Source organism: Doryrhamphus excisus, linkage group LG13 (genome assembly GCF_037039965.1).
Source record: "Doryrhamphus excisus strain RoL-2023G ecotype Guam linkage group LG13, RoL_Dexc_Guam_v1.1, whole genome shotgun sequence".
NCBI lineage: Eukaryota > Metazoa > Chordata > Actinopteri > Syngnathiformes > Syngnathidae > Doryrhamphus > Doryrhamphus excisus.
Genome location: NC_136369.1, coordinates 3,566,405 through 3,586,546, shown reverse-complemented (window position 1 = coordinate 3,586,546; position 20,142 = coordinate 3,566,405). Strand labels below are relative to the sequence as shown.

At 38.8% G+C, this 20,142-nt stretch overlaps 1 protein-coding gene across 2 annotated transcripts in view; it reads right to left on the bottom strand.

Annotated features, from left to right (window-relative positions):
• The window catches only part of LOC131139865 (protein kinase C-binding protein NELL1-like), a 237,854-nt gene that overhangs the window by 181,891 nt on the left and 35,821 nt on the right, over positions 1–20,142 (bottom strand). For both annotated transcript variants that reach the window (XM_058089792.2, XM_058089793.2), the window contains exon 4: positions 10,590–10,760. In XM_058089792.2, the coding sequence (XP_057945775.2) occupies positions 10,590–10,760 (171 nt within the window). The remainder of the gene's footprint in view (positions 1–10,589; positions 10,761–20,142) is intronic.

The window sequence follows — 20,142 nt, the reverse complement described above, 5'->3', positions numbered from 1 at the left end:
CAAACCGCTGTGTGCCATGAAACTAACTAACTAACTAACGCCCAGTATGGAAAATCTACGAGATTCATAGCAGATATTTACAGCACAGCAACGTGAAAATGAGACTTCACTAAGGAGTGCATGGATTTTGGAGCAAAACAACATATTTTGCTGCCAGAGAATTGTGGAGTCTTCTGCTGCAGAGATCTTACCCAAAGGTAAAGTACTGTTGCAGCTTTTCTATTTTTGAGACACTTATTCAATTAGATATATACATATATATATTTTGTTTGTTTTTGTTTGTTTTTTCTGAGAAACCAGTCCAGTTTCATTTAACTTAAAAATAAGCATCCTGTGTTCATTCAGTGTTTTTACAGTCAATCCTTTCATGACTTATTTGAAATTTAGTTCTGTTTTCTCTTAAATGCAATTTAGCTGCCAAAATGAGTGTATTGGAGGGGAGCGGCTCTCAATTATTTCCTGTCATGTCCCCACTGGGGGAAGGAAATATTTTTGCGCCCCGCCAATTTGAGAAATTGTTGAGAAAATGATCATCTCTAATATCTCTTTATTTATCTGTACCGTACAGACTGAACACGAAATCTAAACCAGTAAAATGCAACAAAATGAAGAGCAGTGAAGCATACAAGCGTATTCAAATTGCATGCTGAGTATGACAAATTCAGACATGTTGGCAGGTCTGCACCAATTTTGAAAGTCCTCCCTGCCTCAAGACCACCTCACGGTTCAGCGCGCCCGGCCCACTATTTTAGAAGCACTGCTTGTAGGGTGATGTTTTCATTATTGATATTCATATGAGCTAGTCTGTTTGATGCAATTTTAAGGCAAATTAAGGTTCGAACTTTTGTTTTGCATGAACCTTACTCAATTTTAATTATTCAATATTTTTGGTAATTATGTTTTGATGAAACTGCCCAATTGCAAAAAACAACAAATACAACTAAGATGTCTGATCTACTTTAACCGGTAGAACATAATGCAAGAATAAGTGTGCCTCAAAGGCAAGCTCTGAGCAAGACTACACAAATGATACTTTATCTGCTGAGTATTTTCTCTGTGGGTTCTCAGAGAGTTATAGACACATATACTTGGTGAAAAGAAAATCCCTTTTATCTAATCTGTTCTAGCAAATTGAACTTGTAAGCAGAAAAGAGAACCAAAGAGTCTATGGGGTTGCTTTCCTTTGGTGCCGTACCCAAAGGAAGGACTCTTACACAGTACAAACCAAAGTCTACATGAAGGTTTTCAGACCGCCTCTGAGGGATCACATATTTAGCAAAGCATTGGCTAAACTGGGTGCCAAATAAAAGGCTGCGCGGAAGCTGACAAGGAAATGGCAGCCGCAACTGGACATTAATGAGTGCAGCAGTGGCCCTGTGGGAAAAACCAGCTTGTCTGCACACAAGTTGACCTCTGCAAGTAGAGGACAAACACAAGGTTGCAAATGACAGGTAAAGCCCATGTCATTACCATGATTGGTAATCCCAAAACAAAAAAGCTGGCTCTGAGTGAGTGACGAGGATGTATGTGTGTGCTGGGTGTGCGCCACTAATTCACTTTAGAAAATACAGAAACACATTTGCATTATTACAATCGGGTTCTGTAAGCCGAATATGACCTTGTCCACGCTCTGCAATGGCACCGCTGGAGGTAACATCACACAAATGGAATGTGTTTGTTGGATGAAAATGACCCACAGTAGAGTACTATGATCCCATAAAGGTATTGTTTAACAATTCAGTAGTATATGGTAGCTCTTTCTGGTATACACCAAGATGGATGAAGCACATTCTGGGAATGCATGCCCAGAAATAATACATATTTGAAAGTGTCAACCTCTTATGGGTAAAATGGCACATGGCTATAGTTAACTAAAGCACTTTTGAACTTATTTTCCAGATATGCAGTTTCAAACTACCGCATTAGATTGCATACACATAAGTGGAGGTACGGTCTCTCGGGCAAAAATAACGGAACAAGGTACATCTGGCACAGCAGCTTTGAGTCACAATCGACAGCATATGATGTATTTCATTTTAAACCACTTACATGTAGGTACTAATCTTATTATCAAAAATAAGAGTTTCAAGAAAATGTTAACGTTAAGCATGTTAAATATGTTTCAGAGGAAGTGCAAGTAGTGATCACTTTTGTGTACAATCATTGAAAAAAATGGATATAAATGATGTTAATTTTAAGACATGGTACTATAATTAGTTTTGTTATTGTTGGCCACATATTATATAGTTAATGGTCAGCAGGTCTACCAATGTGTAAAATAAAGTTGACTTATTTTTGATTTCATAATGTGGCATTGTATAACACACTAAAGCTGTGCGATGCCTGATGCAAAACATGATTGGTCTCAAAGCATGATGTGCTTTGAGACCAATCGCATGACTGGTCTCAAATGGTTGGTCTCATGATTGGTCTCAAAGTATGATGTGCTTTGAGACCAATCACATTAATCATCCTGCAGAACAAATGCAGTTAGAAAAAAAGCTATGTTTCCAGATGGGACAATTAACTCACAAACTAAAATGAACTAAATAAGGAAAATATATATACATGTGTTGGGTGTATGTATAATTCCTCCGCTAAAACAATGAATGGCTACTTCCAATACGGTTTATGTCCCTGGAAAGGCTGTTAATTTCCTTCATGTAAGGAACATGCACTCATGGAATGAGAAGCGTAATTAAATCTGAACTCATCACTGAACATAATATCCCTATCAATGTGAAGATTTATGTACAAATCTAGCACATTTGTCCCATTTTATATCGGTGCAATGTACTTAGTGTCATTGATAGCCAGCATGGGATCCATTCCCACTTAGGTAGGAATGGAAGTGGGAGTAATTGTTTGTTTATGTGCCCGGTGATTGACTGGTGACCAGTCCCAGGTGTACACCAACTCTTACCCAAAATCACTCAAATGATGGAAAAATTGAAGAATATGAAGATTACATTGTAATTTTACATTGTAAAAAAGTAAAGAAATTAAATGTTGCCCCAGTGTAGAGATTGGGTGCATGCTGCCTATTGCCCAAAGTCATCTGGGATAGGCTCCAGCATACCCCTGCGACCCTAGTGAGAATAAGCGGCATAGAAAATGGATGGAAGATGACCCGACAATACTGGCTGCTGAAAGGAGCGAGCAACAAGGTCAGCAAAGCTTCTAAGTGAAAAAACATGTACACGCATGAGAGGTTTGTAAATGGCACAGTGGAATCTGGTGTGGAAAAAAGGTAACACATAGAAAGCAAGCAGTTTAAGCCAGACTGACATAGCACTAAAATCACTGCAGATAACTATTGAAGTAATCATATCAGTCTTATATCAGTCATACTCCATTCATTTTCTATCTCTTATCCTCACGAGGGTTGCGGGTATGCTGGAGCCTAGCCCAGCTGTCTTTGGCCGATAGGCGGGGTACACCCTGGACTGGTCGCCAGCCAATCACAGGGCACATATAGACAAACAACCATTCACACTCACATTCATACTTATGAACAATTTGGAGTCGGCAATTAATTAGCATGTTTTTGGAATGTGGGAGGAAACCAGAGCACCCGGAAAAAACCCACGCATGCACGGGGGGGACATCTACACTCCACACCAGACATATCAACAGCAAATACAATTAAGTGTGCGTCATCAAGCTACACAAAAAAAAACTGCAAGGCTAAATCTGGAAATGATGATTCCCTCACAGCAAGAGGGCTCACAAGAGCAATGAAAGTCATAAGATAAACACAGTAAAGTGTGCCGGAGGTTGTTAAATGCATGCTCCTGCAATTGCAAATGGTAAAAATGATTTAATGAGCCTTGAAATCAGTACGAAGGAAACCGTAAACGTCTTTCAATTCCTAGGGGACTTGGTCTGCCAATTTGCTCATAGAATGGAAATAATGACTTCACCTGTATGGATGAAGTTGGCATGGATTTTATTTAGCTTTTTTTTATTTCAGTGTTATTTCTTGCACAAAAAAATGCATCTATTTGTGGTTTATGTGAAGTAAATATACACAAATGTACATAACCAATGGGATTCTAAATATATGTTGCTTTTCATGATAGTGTAGCTCTATTTAAATCTGTTTTATTTTTTCCCACATTTCGGTTTCATTTTTTTCTAAATTATTTTTTTGTGTTTTGATTCTTTAGAATTTTGTTTTTCACCTTTTACAACGCTTTTACCAACCGACAGACTATGTGCTTTTTGGGTAAGTCAGTAAAACCCAGGAAGACCTGGGTTTGAATCTTGGCCATCTCTGTGGGGAGTTTGCATGTTCTCCCCGTGCATGCGTGGGTTTTCTACTCCGGTAACGGTACTCCGGTTTCCTCCCACATTCCAAAAACATGCTAGGTTAATTGGCGACTCCAAATTGTCCATAGGTATGAATGTGAGTGTGAATGGTTGTTTGTCTATATGTGCCCTGTGATTGGCTGGCGACCAGCCTCTCGCCCAAAGAAAGCTGGGATAGGCTCCAGCATACCCTCAACCCTCGTGAGGATAAGCGGTAAAAAAATGGATGGATGGATAAATTCTTATATTTATTGATGCAATACATTGTTGGATAATTTTGTATAATAAGTAGGTGTGCTCTGATTGATTGGCTACCGATCGGTATTGGCCGATATCAGTGAAAAACAACAGTATCGATGCCTCTGCCGATCAGCTCCGCCCCCGCTGCAGGCATATCAACAAGCTGTGTGTGTGACATCTTGTCTTTGTGGGAGTGATATATATGCCTTAAAAATGTTTCGCCAGGGTGGCGCTTTGAAAAGCTTTACATTGCATTTGGAGGCGAGAACTTGGCAGGGCGTGGTGAGTTTGAGGCTTGCGGTGTGATCAGGCAGCAGCAAGTACTGTACTTGTAAGTGTGGGCAAAATTTGGGGACGCCACGATTGAGCGTTCCACTAGGAAACTACAGTATTTCCCCACAGAAACGTTCCTTCGACTCACGATGACAGCATTTCATTTAGTACAAGTACCTGTTACAAATAATGCAGTTTTGCCAAGTACATGCATGAAATGAATAAAACTCCTATTGTCTGTAATTGTGATGACGTAGAATCTTCATTATGTATTCACTCTTCACGCTCTGTGCCCAGTCACACATAGCGACGACCCCACCCTAGACAGGCGGCGCCTGTATTGCCTGTATTGTGTCTGTGTATCAGTGGAGTGGAGCATTTCATTCGCAGAGGGAAGCACTCGTGCGAGTACGTATTCCAACCCTTTTCATTTGCATTTTGAAATAAGTCCACTGCTCGCTGTGATGTATAAGTGCTGTCCCATTCAAGCCAAATAAATACTTATATACATTAAACATTTGTATACATTATAACACCACTACAACTTCCTATGAGATGCGCATTAAAAAAGAAAGCAATGAAGTATTCCTTTCGCTATGTATTTACTATGAAATCCTCACGAGAGGCTTGCCGCTGGATGTTGCTCAGCGCCCTGTGCATTCCTGTGGAAGCCAACTGTTGCCACTAGTGGAACTTGGGTTCACCACAGCGTTTTGGGTTTACTGACGCAATTATTTTGCCTCAGTCTGCGTACAATACAGTGTGTACAATACAATACGACTGTGTTTGCAGTGTATTCTTTATGACAAAATCTCTGTTTGCAGCAGAAACTGCAACCGGATGTCATTGTCCCGCAGGTCAGTCACCCGTTGGTTGACTCCGTAGCCTCTACTTTGCTTATTGGTCACGGCCATAAAATAACCCACAATGTAGCCCAAGAAAGTTACAAGTGCCATGTGAGAAACACTATTGAATTAAAGAAATATTGGCTTCCCCCCCCCCATATCTCACAGACATCCTCCATCCACACAATCCCCCGCGTCCCCTTCGCTCCTCAGACTCCAACCTCCTGGCACTCCCCTGTAAGACCAAGCTCCAAACCTGGGGAGACAGCCTTCTCCATCGCTGCCCCCACCCTCTGGAACTCTTTGCCCCATTCACTCCGTGCTTGCCCTGACCTTCTCAGTTTCAGAAAACAACTAAAAACCCACCTCTTTAAATCTGTTTTTAATGTCTAACTTTTTACCTGACTGCTGTGCCCCGCCCCGCTTTTACTCATGTTTTAACTGTGTATTAATTAATGAATGTTGTATTTTAATGTATCTTTTACTCTGTTTACTTGCTTTTATTCAACTAAATTTTTCTGTAAAGCGTCTTTGAGTATTTTGAAAAGCGCTATACAAATAAAATTTATTATTATTATTATTATTATTATTATTATTATTAAATAACTCATAGCAAAGTATGAATGTGTCATCGGTGTGATCGTGTCCTCTTCCTTCTCTGTTCGTTATCGCCATCTTTGTCAACAAAGGTCTTCAATCAATATAAAGGTGACATTAAATGTGCTTTTTTAATTCATTCATTCATTCATTTTCTACTGCTTTTTCCTCACCAGGGTCACGGGGGTTGCTGGAGCCTATCCCAGCTGTCTTCAGGCGAGAGGCGGGGTACACCCTGGACTGGTCGCCAGTCAATCACAGGGCACATATAGACAAACAACCATTCACACTCACATTCATACCTATGGACAATTTGGAGTCGCTAATTAACCTAGCATGTTTTTGGAATGTGGGAGGAAACCGGAGTACCCGGAGAAAACCCACGCATGCACGGGGAGAACATGCAAACTCCACACAGAGATGGCCGATGGTGGAATTGAACCCTGGTCCTCCTAGCTGTGAGGTCTAAGCGCTATACAAATACAATTTATTATTATTATTATTATTAAATAACTCATAGCAAAGTATGAATGTGTCATCGGTGTGATTGTGTCCTCTTCCCTCTCTGCTCGTTATCGCCATCTTTGTCAACAAAGGTTTTCAATCAATATAAAGGTGACATTAAATGTGCTTTTTTAAATATATATATAGATATATATATACCTTTTGTTGTGTTGTTTTATTGCTTCACTGTAGGTTTTATGCTTTCTTTGTAGCACTTTGAGATTTAAAAAAAAAAAAAATTATTATTCTTATTCTTTCATCATTCATATGTATTTTAAATTGTTTTTTGCATGGAAGACTATGAAGAAAAAGTGCTTTTTTGCATGTCGAGAATATATTTACTGGATTTACATTCTTTCGTGTTTCTTGAGAAAATGAATGAGGTTAGCGTGCGTTTTAGTTTCAATTGGGCCTTCTTGAACACGGTAATGACGCTAACCATGGTTTCACTGTAGAAACATTGCTAAAATATGTAAATAAGGTATAAACATTGGAGGGCTGTGCCTCATGGGTACTGTTTTTCTTTAAACTTGACCAACTATAAAAAATATATTGAATTTACAGTAACCCCAACGGCCCGATGCTAATTGAATGGGGGTTGAAGTGTTTCCTCAGGGTCACATTAAACTAAAGTGCTGAGTTGTTTATCAGGTGAGCTGTGATGGCAGTGTCATCTGCTGCTCCAGGGTCATGGTAAAATGCAGATTAGTAAACATGGATGAGGGAAAAAGATAATGTTACTGACCCTTCATTTTGACACTGATACTGTGCATCCGCTTGGGAGAGTAACCCTGGCACAATCCACTTTGTTATTCAGCTCTGTTTGATGTATGTGCAAAAAACCCGAGTACCAACACACAACCTACTAATTTACATTAATTTGCACCACTACATTTGTTCTCTCAGCAATTCTATAATAATGTCTGCTAGATACTTACGTAAATGGCTTTTATTATTTAATGTATTTTGCATTATCTTGCTAACTGTATATGTCTTACGTAAAGACAAAATGACCGAACTTAAAAGCAAATCTTAACTAACGTAAAAGCTAATCTTAACCAGCTACTCAATCCCAGCTATTTTTCCAAAATTCACCCACTTCAGTACTGGCCATTTTAGATGATTTTCAAGGCACACAGAATATTGTGTTCTATGGCTATAAGACCATGGAACCTACCATAAGAAATGTTAAGATTATTGTTTTTCATAAGAAAAAGGTGTGTTTCTACAATTTTCTGTTCTTTAGTAATCAGCAGTAGAAAATAGGTAAGTATCATTTCCCAACAAGAAAAGGGAGAAAAACAGAATGCCTTTTAAGCATAACTTTCACTTTGACACGTTTTTTAGACCTCACAACTAGGAGACCAGGGTTCGATTCCACCCTTGGCCATCTCTGTGTGGAGTTTGCATGTTCTCCCCGTGCATGCGTGGGTTTTCTCCGGGTACTCCGGTTTCCTCCCACATTCCAAAAACATGCTAGGTTAATTGCCGACTCCAAATTGTCCATAGGTATGAATGTGAGTGTGAATGGTTGTTTGTCTATATGTGCCCTGCGATTGGCTGGGTTACCACGAGCCATGGAAAGCAAACGGTGACAGGCTTTATGTGCATGTGGTCTTTCTTCTTCTACGGTTTTGGTGTCATGTGGTTCACAGCGCATACCTTATATATTACATTGTTTTCAACCAGCGATCTGTTGATGTCATCAGCTGCTTTGTAGTTCTTAGCTAACTAATACAGTTAAGGCACATGTCTCAAAAATGTTAACACTGAATTTTTGGTATGTTGTATGCATTTGAATTCCTGTGCAGCCCGCATTAAAATAGAAAGTGATGAAGTGTTTCTTTCATCATGCAAACTGTGTAACCCTCAGGAGAGGCTGGCCGCCGGAGCACACCCCAAACCTGTGTGTGTGCACCCCTGTGGAAGCCTCCCTTTGTTTTTAGCAGGAACACAGCATGAACACAGTCATTTGTTCCAACATTCCTCCTCCCTGTGAAATAAACTGCATGTAAACCAGGGATGTCCAAAGTGTGTCCCGCAGGCCCTATGAGCAGCACATTGTACAAACAAAATACAAGCTCAAAATGGAAAAATAAAACAAAGAAGTATAAAATAAGTAAGAATAAAACAAAAGTTGTTGTGGAACGTCCATATACACAGTACACATATAGCTGAGTAATTAACAATAAATATAGCAACTTCTGATCAATCCATGTCAATTTCAAGCCCCGCCCATTCCGATAAAAAACAAAAACTTCCGGTAAATGCCGTATCCATTTTCGGCCAAACCATGCTCACTTCCGGTTTATGCCCCGCCCATCCAGAGTACAGATGTGGATGCAGATCATTTAGATTGGTGAACAGATACAGATACAAATAGCGGTGTACTCGCTCATTTAGAATTGTTTTCTGCATATAGAACTATACAATTGTAAAACTATATAAACGTGACGGACCTTCTGGAACATCTTAACGACACTAACCAAGGATCCAATGGATAGTGAAGGTATTTGCTCAATTTTGTTAGCTAAAGATAAAAGCAAAACACATAGTCTCACAAATACAAAGGATACTTTGTATATAAAGGATACAGGCACCCACACACAAAAAAAGAGGACTAACATGACAACTGACAGTTAAGGTGGAAACATCGAGTACGCATATGAGAGCTTGCTTTGCAACAAAAGAAAAGCAGAATGTTCCAGACGCCTTGATGCCCCTGCAAAGGAAAGATGCCTTGATGCCACACGGAACAAACGAAAGGAGAAACACCATGAAAGCGGTTCAAGCAAGGGCAGTGGCGAAAGCTGATTGGTCCAGGACTCCAGCCTCGAATGTATAAAAGACCGGGCAGGGAAAGGAAAGGTGCTTTTTGCAGCTGCGCTGTAATAAGACCCGCTTACTTGTAGGCATACAGGGACTGCAGATAAGCCCGGACGTCTGTATTAGGTATTGTTGTCAGGAATAAATAATCTGGTTCTCATTTATCCTCTATTCGAAACCCACTTAGAGGCCTCAGGGGGAGGATTTCTACAATAGTAGTAACAAAACATGTTACTACTACTATGAAAAATTTAAAAATGTCACATTTAAGCAAAGTACAAATCATTTCAACTTTGGATTTCATTTCATTTTGCACTGGTCGTCCAAAACACTACCTCCCACTATCTTTTATCTTATCAATGAGAGGGCAGGCAGACATTGTGGTGATAATTAATCGACAAAGCTCCAGCCTGATGGGAGCAATAGGTGTCTGGGAAGAATCAATACAACAACACAACCCTCCTGTGAATCATACAACTTTTCATCCTGGAAAGGCGACAGGGACATTAGCACCACTAAAACTTGCACGGCTCATTCGCAGAGTGGCTGTCAAGCAGCAAGTGCAGCCAGGGCAGGACTAGCGAGGCCTTCCTGACTGTGAGGGTGTGATGACTGAGAGGGATTGTCACCTCTGAGGAGCACGGTTATAGATTAGCTCTGACTGAGAGCTCTTGTGGAAAAAGGCCCTTCATCGCCCAATCGATGATGCGATTATATCATTGTTAACCTCAGCCTTCGTTACGGGATGTGTGAGCCGGCCCACAACCTTTGAGCTACATAATGACGAAGCGTCCTGATGTAGTGACTTGTGTGTGTTCATTTTCACCAGCCGCACTGTTAACAAGCTGTCATTTCCTGAGACAGAGTAGCCATTTAGTTGATAACACAGAACCCTCGTTAGATGTGTCATATCAAAGTCAAAGTATATAAATACATTTGGCACCGCTATTAAGGGGTGAGGTGTGTACCTTTGTGTGTGTGTGCGTGCGGTACCTGTTACAATCAACGTGCAGAAGTAGATGGGAGGAGCTTATAGTGAGAGCAATTTTGTGCCACTGGCCATCAGCAAGACGGTAGGGAAAGGACTCAGAACGAGGCTTTCCCTTGAAGCGGTAGTGGTAACGGATCTCCTCCCGAACGCCACTGCTCTCCAATTCAAAGTAGCTAAAGGAGAGGAGAGAAGGTCAAAGGTCAGGCATAGTTTCTGGCAAAAAATCATCTTTTTGAAGGTAATATTATTATGGAGCAGTTGTATTTGTTCACATGACCAGACTGTTACTTGGAGTCAAATTGCAACGTAAAAGCGGCACAAAAAAAAAATGTCCCTCCCAGTCTCTGCAATGTATTACTTTAGGCACTTGACCTGTAGCTTACATTGTGTGCAGTCACACCAGCCATGCCGAATGAGTGGCAAGCAGCCACTGGAGCAGCTTATGAGCCGCAGGCAACCACACTTGGCCTTTTAGCTTCCCCCGTGGAAGCGAATGACCAGTGGAAAAAAGTGGAACACGGGCATGTTAAACACCAGATTGATAACATAGAGATCATTTCCCAAACCTAGCAGCTTCCTTGCCAATTCCTTGCTGAAGCACACAGACACAAGCATTGGAATTAAGCCCGTTCAATACCAAAATCACAACAGTAACATGCATATTTATGATGAGGGAGTGCAGACCCTTCCCCCAGAATATCAATGCAGCCTACGCTGGAGTTGATTTATTGCTCTTCCTGTTTGGTGCGTGAATGAAACTGAGAAGCTCTCATTGAAACACAATGCAGATATAACAATACATCATACACTTCACAAAGTGGAAACAACAATGTTGCTGCCGTACAGATAAATACTTTTGCGCATTTGGAAGTGAGCCTTAAAGTTTCCGATGGCTCTGAACGCTCCGTATCAAGGAGGATTTTTTTAACAAGGAGCTTTGTGACGTCAATGTGATCTAAACTTCCTTATACAGTATGGCCATAACAAGATACACTGTAGGCCTGTAGGACATGTCCACAGGAGAGATAGTGAATATATTGCTAGAAGGATGCTGCCTGGTAGGAGGCGTAGAGGAAGACCAAAGAGGAGGTTTATGGATGAGGGTAGTTGGAGTGAGAGAGATGGATGCAGAAGACTTGGTTGGATGGAGGAGATTGATTTGCTGTGGTGACCCCTGATGGGAAAAGCCCAAAGAGAAAGAAGAAGAAGAAGGAGAAGAAGGAAAAGTAAATTAAACCTTGTATGAAAATGCACAATGTATATATGTTTCAATGTTTCAAATGTTTGAATGTACAGTGATGACGCTGTTATCAACATATGAGGAAATATGTGTGTAAACGGAGCACTGCAACATTCGCATGTGTAAAGTCATGTTTGAAAAGAGTTGATTTGTTAGGTTTGTGGATATACTGGGTGAAATGTATAATGATAATAAATATCTTGATTAAAAAGAAAGTAAAAACATGTCAGCCCATACAAGAGTAAGCAATTTAACCGAAAGAGAAAATTAAGCTAATGCACTAAAGAACCATACGTATGTGAATGGTAGAAGAAGTTATGCTTTAATGCAGGGGTCTCAAACACGCGGCCTGCGGGCCAACTGTGGCCCGCAGGACACTAGTTTGAGGCCCCCGCCTTGATATGAAAGTTTAATGTTAGTGCGGCCCGCGCAAGTTTGATATGGATGCTGTATGGTATCATGTACCCAGAAAAAATTATTACGTTTCATTAATGTTCATGTTAAAGGTTAAATAACTGTTAATAGTTATCCTCCCTATAGGTGTGGAAGTGGTATGTTTTTGGCTATTTAAGTTTAAAGGAAATAACTTGAAGGCTACCGTTTAGGTCGCTAGCTCTCTAGTTTGCGAGTTAGCATGTGTCTCAAGACCCTGCAGTTGCGCAATATGTTGTAAATAAAAAGAGTATAAATGTGACTATAGTCGTGTTTTGTCATGTCTACAGGGCTCTAATAATGCTTTATTCATTTTAATCTGAAAAAAATAATTTGTCTACCCACCAACTATATGTGCTTTCTTAAGTTTTTATTATTTGCCATTTTATTATTATTATTATATTTATTTATTTAGTATTACTGATTGATTTTCTTTATTCTTGATTTGTTAATATATTTTCTTGTTTTGTGTAGAAAAATAAAAAGTAAGATATTTGAGAACAGTGGAATGTTTTATCAGAGCTTTTCTTGTAGAAAATTGGAACCAAAGCGAAGTTTTTTTAATTTTTTAGTTTTTAATGAATGCGTTTTTTGGAAAACCTGATGCGGCCCAGTCTCACCCAGACCCGAGCTCCAATGGCCCCCAAGTAAATTGAGTTTGAGACCCCTGCTTTAATGCATGGTAACATACAATGTTGTCGTTGTTTATTGAATATTTGACTGGTTGTGTCAAACATAGCTAAGTAAATGTGCTGAATGTACAAATGTGATGCTGAACTCAGTATTTATGCTGAACTTGGAGCTGAATATGGGTTAATGAATGTATTGGAAGTCATGAAAGAGCGGATTTAATGTGCAAATGTTTCATATAGGGCTCTCTTTCTGCTAGGCAAGATGAAGGACACGTGAACTTGGCTGTGTATCATTGGTTCCTTTTACGAGCACCATAGTTTTTGGTTTGCCTTTTAAAAAAAGAACTGACAATTAAAGACTATTTCTGCACCAACTTCTTTTCCTCCGCATCCTGCAATCCAAGTCTGGTTTTGATCACAGAGCATCACAAATATGCCAAAAAAGGTGTATTTAGAAAGTCATAAACAGTGTTTTTTTAATGGCCTATCTACTAATATATTTTATTTATAAATAAGGAATATAACATCACGTAAATGCACCTATCGCAGTGGAGTCTGGAACCAATTAACCAATGAATGAGAGACTTAATGCTTCTACTTAACTTACCACCAAAATTGTCAATCGGCATGAAGTCCTTTTTAATGTAAACCAATTACTGGTGATAAATAATACGTTACAAATAACATAGGAAGATGCTGATCATTCAATACACTAAATTATGTAACTTTGACCAAAATAACATATCAAATATCACAGAGAGTCCTTTATAAACACTTGGAAGTTGCATTTGCATGAATCACTGATAAGAGTCCCTTCAGCATCACAGATAAAGGAATAAATAGTCACAGCAGGTCAGTTCCACTGTCTTCATGCACCATGTCATCTATCCGAAATGAAATGAATACATCACTGTGTGGCTTTGGCGGGCGCTGACCTGACAGCTCGTCTCCATCAATGATACTTGTCAGCTGAAGAAGATTCATTTGCATTTAGTAAAGCGATAATAAAATCTCTCCTGCATGGTCTCCTCAGTTGATGGAAGCCTTGTCAGAGTTTAGAGAGGCGAGGATTCAGAGCGGCCAGACACACCTTTATCTTGATTTGACTCATGAAATAATCACCAAAGCCATTAACTCCACTTTACAGGCAGCATTTGTTTTATAGAACATTTAGTAGGCACTGTTGTAATAGGGCATATTTAATGAGGTGGAATAATCTCCTGGCAAGTCGTAATAAACACTGCCTGACAGACACTGAAAAAGAACAATATGTTTAAGTGGCACTGTACTGCATTAAATATAGAACAATGGCCCCCATCAAGATTTTATGGATTACATTTTTTTTTTTTTTACCAGCAAAAGTTAAAAACTGTATTTTACCAAGATAATTCTGCTAATGTCATGTAAGGCGTTATTTTAGGGGTACTTGTTTTTTATGACGCATCAAAGCTATTCAAATGTGTCTTCTCTCTGAGGAAATACCTAAAAAACCTTAAAACGATGCTTGTAACTATTAGTAAATGGTTGAAAATTGGAAAAAGCAGCATTTAAAAAAAAAGGAACAAATTATATCTTGAGTACATGGAACTTATTTAAGGTATAACAGGAGTTGGTTTGGTGTAAATGGGTCATTCTCTCAACAATTGGCATATAAAAACATATGTCAGTCATGTCTTCTGTTTCAGTTTATGAAGAAAAGGTTGCAAGACATTTCAGTATATTTCATAGCAGCAGGACATATACGTATGCTAGGACTACGTTAAAAAGCCATAGCATTTCAGTATGTGGAATCAAACTATGGAATGGATTGAGTAAGGACCTCAAACAATGCACAACGATGAGCCAATTCAAGAAACAATACAAGCAGTTGATGTTTGCTAAATACAAGGATGAAGAGTCTTGAACCAGTCATGATGTGCTATATATATCATTATATTGACACTTACTATGGTACCCATTATGTCATCGTATGGTCATATCACCTCGTACTTCGGTACGAGGTGCATTATTAACAAAAAAAAAACAAAAAACCTTAAACTGTATTATGGAAAGCAGGTAGTGAACAAATGTAACAGTTACTGATTGTAAAAGTACCAGATGGAGAGGTAGGATTTAATAAGCTTTGCTTCTTCCTACTCCTTTTGGACATGTGGAACTGTGAACTGATTATGTGATGCACTCAATTGTAATCTGATGCATGTTCAAATGAAATAAAACCATTACCATTACCTTTTCATAAATGGTTAGTTTGCTTGTGTATGAGTAGAAATAGTGTTTGAATTGTTTTTTTTTTTTTTTTACATATTACTATGTGGGTTGGAATCTCTACTCGTAAGCATCATTGGCATTCATCAGGAAGGGCATCCGGAATATCAAAGTGCCAAAATCAGTATGCGGATCAAAAAATCTGCTGTGGTGACTCCGTAATCAGGGAAAAGCCGAAAGAAGCAAACAAAAATGATTAAAAAGTGCCTCATCGTTGATTTGGTTTTTCTATACATGCACACTAATGGAACAATTATAGTGTAAACAGTGCCCTCTACTACAATTTATGATGATGAGGCTTTTTCTTTTTCTGTTTCATTCAGCTCTTACCCTTTTTAGTGGCGTTTGGTTGACCAGGATGTGATGTAATGGCGAGCTAGTGGGTGGACCATGTTTCAAACTCTGTGCGAGACCCCTTATTGTACGGTATTTACTAAAAAAGAAATCAGTGGAAAGTAGAAAATCTGGTCTTAACTCATATCATAGAAATGATGCCGTATTTGTGATTTTCAATCAGCGTAACTTTCGTTATTGTCTGAATACTAACCAAAAAAAGAGAATTAGTGACTAATTTGCATATATATATACATACATATACATATATATGTATATATATACATACATATACATATACATATATACATATATACACATATATATACATATATATATATATACATATATACACACATATATATATACACATATATACATACACATATATATATACACATATATACATACACATATATACACACATATATATATACACATATATATATATACATATATACACATATATATACATATATACATATATATATACATATATACATATACATACATATATACATATACATATATACATACATATATACATACATATATACATATACTACATATACATACATACATATATATATATACATATATACATATACATATATATATCTTGCTCAATTTTGTTTTAGTTCCATTGCGTGCAGACTACACTTTATACGTTATATTACGTATGCATAAAGTATGGTCTGAGTTTGTCTTTTATTTATTTTAATTATGTCTTTCACCGTCTTTGTGACAAACCTTTGCATGGATGAAATTGAAATCATTTGGGATTTTATACACAACAGACAAAGAAAGTGTTCAAAAGTGTTTCCAAAGTTCATTCATTGTGTTGGCAATACATTTTTGTTTGGACATCGCTTTGAATGACTGTAGTCTGAGCATCATGCGCCTTGAAGTTGGAGCCCCCTCGCTGGTACCCCTTTCAGGGCAATCACCAAAATTTTTATGAAAGATTTTGGACAAAACTGATGCTGGATAACATGGCCATTTATATGAGCATCATAACTAAAACACATAAAACAACATATGCCATGTTTTCGGGCTTTTTAAACATTTGCTGAACCTTCACTGAATGACTGGGAAATGTTACTGCAGACCAACCGGAGGCAATCCAGGTCGTTAGCATGCACAATACAGCAGCCCATTAGAAAGTTTCTACAAAATGGTCATCACCAATGTACTGTTGATTTTGAGATAGTCAAAAGTGACAGTGGAAAATGGCCACATAATGCATTATATACAAACTGTAGACGTATTGTAGCTTCAGGAAGGCAGGATGTGAAGCCAATTTAGGTGGCTTACACCAAACAAGTGTCACTTTATCTGGCTTTTTTTCTGCTTTCTCACATATTACTTAAAAAAAGAACTACCATAAAGTCTTGTTATATCGATATTGTCGGGAGTCAGAAAAAATATCGATATAACCGGACTGTCAATATATCCGATCCTGCGCCGAACTGCATTAAAAGTGGGCAATAATGCACTCGACATTGTTCGAGCACCTTAAATCAATCTTTGCTTAAGGATTTCAATACCAAAAAAGAACACGGCGAACGGCTGCTTCCAGTCAACTTTATTTTTCACACTTCCACCACCAGAGCACAGCACACACACCGATTCCCGCACTTCCTGGTTCACAGGTCATGCTCAACCCGCCCCACATAGCTGGCCAAACACATGCCTGCAACAGAAGAACCAACTGCGTTCGTGGTTTCTCTCGTGTGTATAGAATCTATACACACGAGAGAAACCACGAACGCCAGCATGTACATATGAAAAACAGTGATTATTGCAAGCGATAAAAAGATATCTGAATACAACACAATTAAATACATGTATTTGTACGCTTGTGTCTTCGTTGGAATAGGTGTGTATGCTATGTCAGTTGGTTCTTCTGTTGCAACCGGATTATCATAATAACCGAGTATCGTACTAACGGAACTAATTATATCATAAGACTAGAAATTTGCCAGGAAATGAAAATAGTATCGTAATAAGCAGTAATTCGTTATAACCGATATCGATATAACGAGACTTTACTGTATTTCTAAAATGAAAAGTTGTATCACAATGTTTTCACAAAGGATATAATGGTTCATGTAGCCGGCAAGATAAGAACTGACACTGATTTACCTATGAAACTTTTGGGTAATAGAAAATCTCACAAGTACGATGACAGCTTTGGGAAGAAGAAGACAAGCGGTGTTCATCTAAATTGCCTCACTTCATTTCTGAGGAAAAAGTTTCGGAAATTAATGGCCGCCTGAGAGTACTGGGGTGGCTGTATATCACCGGATGCCCTTTCCCTTCAACCCTGGTGTCAAACAACTGCTTTATGGAGGGCAGATGACAGACAATTATCTGCTCCAAAGGGGGTCAATACATTGGACTTGTCAAGAGGTAAACCAGAAAATGAAATCGGGAGAATGCACGGATGCCTCTAATATCGGAAATCTGGTCATGAGACACAATGCTTCAAGGTGTCAAAAGAGCAGCATGCTTGATTGGGAGCTTCTGGATTGAGCAGATATCCAGCTCAAATCCTGCAATGATGACTGACGGGTGCAATGTTCAACACTACACCCAAAATGGGATGTATTGATTAGTTGAGTTTAGTGTGTGATGTCAGGTTAGTTAAATTCCAATTTTATGGAATTCATTCACAACCCTAAAGTGAAACATGAACACATATTTATTTCCCTTTTCTGTACATCATAAAACGAGAAAACGAGTTAATTTGCGCTAGCTTACAATGCTGTAATTGGGATACACCTATTCCTATAAAAAAAAACTCTAATAAGTTACAAAAGACTTAAAGCTGGTATTATTTGCGGATGATACCACTGCTTTTTGTTCTGGAGGGAGTACAGACGAAATCATTAGAAAGGTCAGAGAGGAAATGGTCACACTAAAAAGATGGATTGATCATAATAGATTGTCCTTGAACCTAAGTAAAACTAAAATCATGCTGTTTGGTAACAACAGAAAGGACACGCACCAGCAAATACAAATACATTGTGTAGACATTGAAAGGGTGAAGGAAAATAAATTTCTGGGGATCACAATAGATGAAAATATGAGCTGGAAACCTCATATTACAAATATACAACATAAGGTGGCCAGAAATATTTCAATATTAAACAAAGCAAAATTTGTTTTCAATCAGAAATCACTCCACACTCTTTATTGCTCTCTGGTTCTACCATATCTTACTTATTGTGTGGAAATACGGGCTAATAACTATAAAAGCAATCTTCACTCGCTAAATGTAATGCAAAAAAGGTCAGTAAGTATAATTCATAATGCCGCCTACAGAGAACATACTAACTCCTTATTTCTAAAAGTATTTGATGATTTAAAACACTACAGAAAGTTCCTTTCCTCTGTGCATTGATAGTAACTACAGTGGTATGAAAAAGTTTGGGCACCCCAGATCATTTTCAAGATTTTCCTTTATAAATCACTCGTTGTTGGGATCAGCCATTTAAGTAAAATATATTATATAGCAATTTAAAGAGCCTTCTCCGGTGTAATTCTCGACTGATCCCTCACCTTTTTAATTATTGCACCAACAGTTTGTTTATCACCACGCTTCTTGCTGAATGGACTAGACTCAGGCCATGTCCACATGAACACGGCTGTTATACTGAATATAAAGTCAGCAGGGGATCAAAAAAAACATTTCCCCCACAGTACGTTTGATTGACAAGTAGTAAGAAAAAGTATGAACCTAGACCTGTGATGACACATCTTTCTGGCAGCACCCCCTAGTTTGACTGACATCTACCAAACTTACATCACCATCGCTTGTCTTTAAATATTTGATGAAATGAAAAAGACTAAGTACTCTTAACTGACAAGTGCAGCTGCCCAGTACCACTGACAGACTAAGATTTTCCCTGCGGAGGCGGGATAAAAGAGATGGATTGCTACTCCGACAAGCGGTAGCTTCAATTAGATAGCGGTGAGGGGCTCTTCTTGTCAACAAGTAATCTCTAGAGCTGCCAAAAAAAGGAACACCTTTCTTTGAAATAAAACAAAACAAAAATATAAGCTACAAAATAAAGGTAAATGTCAGGTATCACTGATGAGAACGGTAGAGTGGTTCTGGATCTGAGAACAAAACACTAGCATTGTGCTCACTTAATAAACTTTCTCTCAAGCTTTGTCCACTCTGGGTGGCAAGTCTAAACTTGGCTTTAAAACATTGCTTACGTGGCATAACGACAGTTTGGCGAAGAGTCCATAAGTGTTTTGCGGAGCAAAGAAAAAAAAGATTATGTAGTGTGAAAACAAGCTTGTCGGATTTTCCTCTTAAAACAGAGAATATTCATTCACAAGGTTGTGGCAGGATGCGTACCAAAGATCAATGCCATGATGTCACCAGTGCCGATGTCAGCAGTAATAACTGGACCGTGTTTCTATTGCTCTCCACACCGGCAAAGCAATAGTTCCTGACTATCCACTCATGGTGACAAAGACTCAGACTCCATCCATCCATCCATTTTCTATACCACTTATCCTCACTAGGGTCGCAGGTATGCTGGAGCCTATCCCAGCTGACTTTGTTCCAGAGGCGAGGTACACCCTGCATTGGTCGCTAGCCAATCACAGGGCACATATAGACAAACAACCATTCAC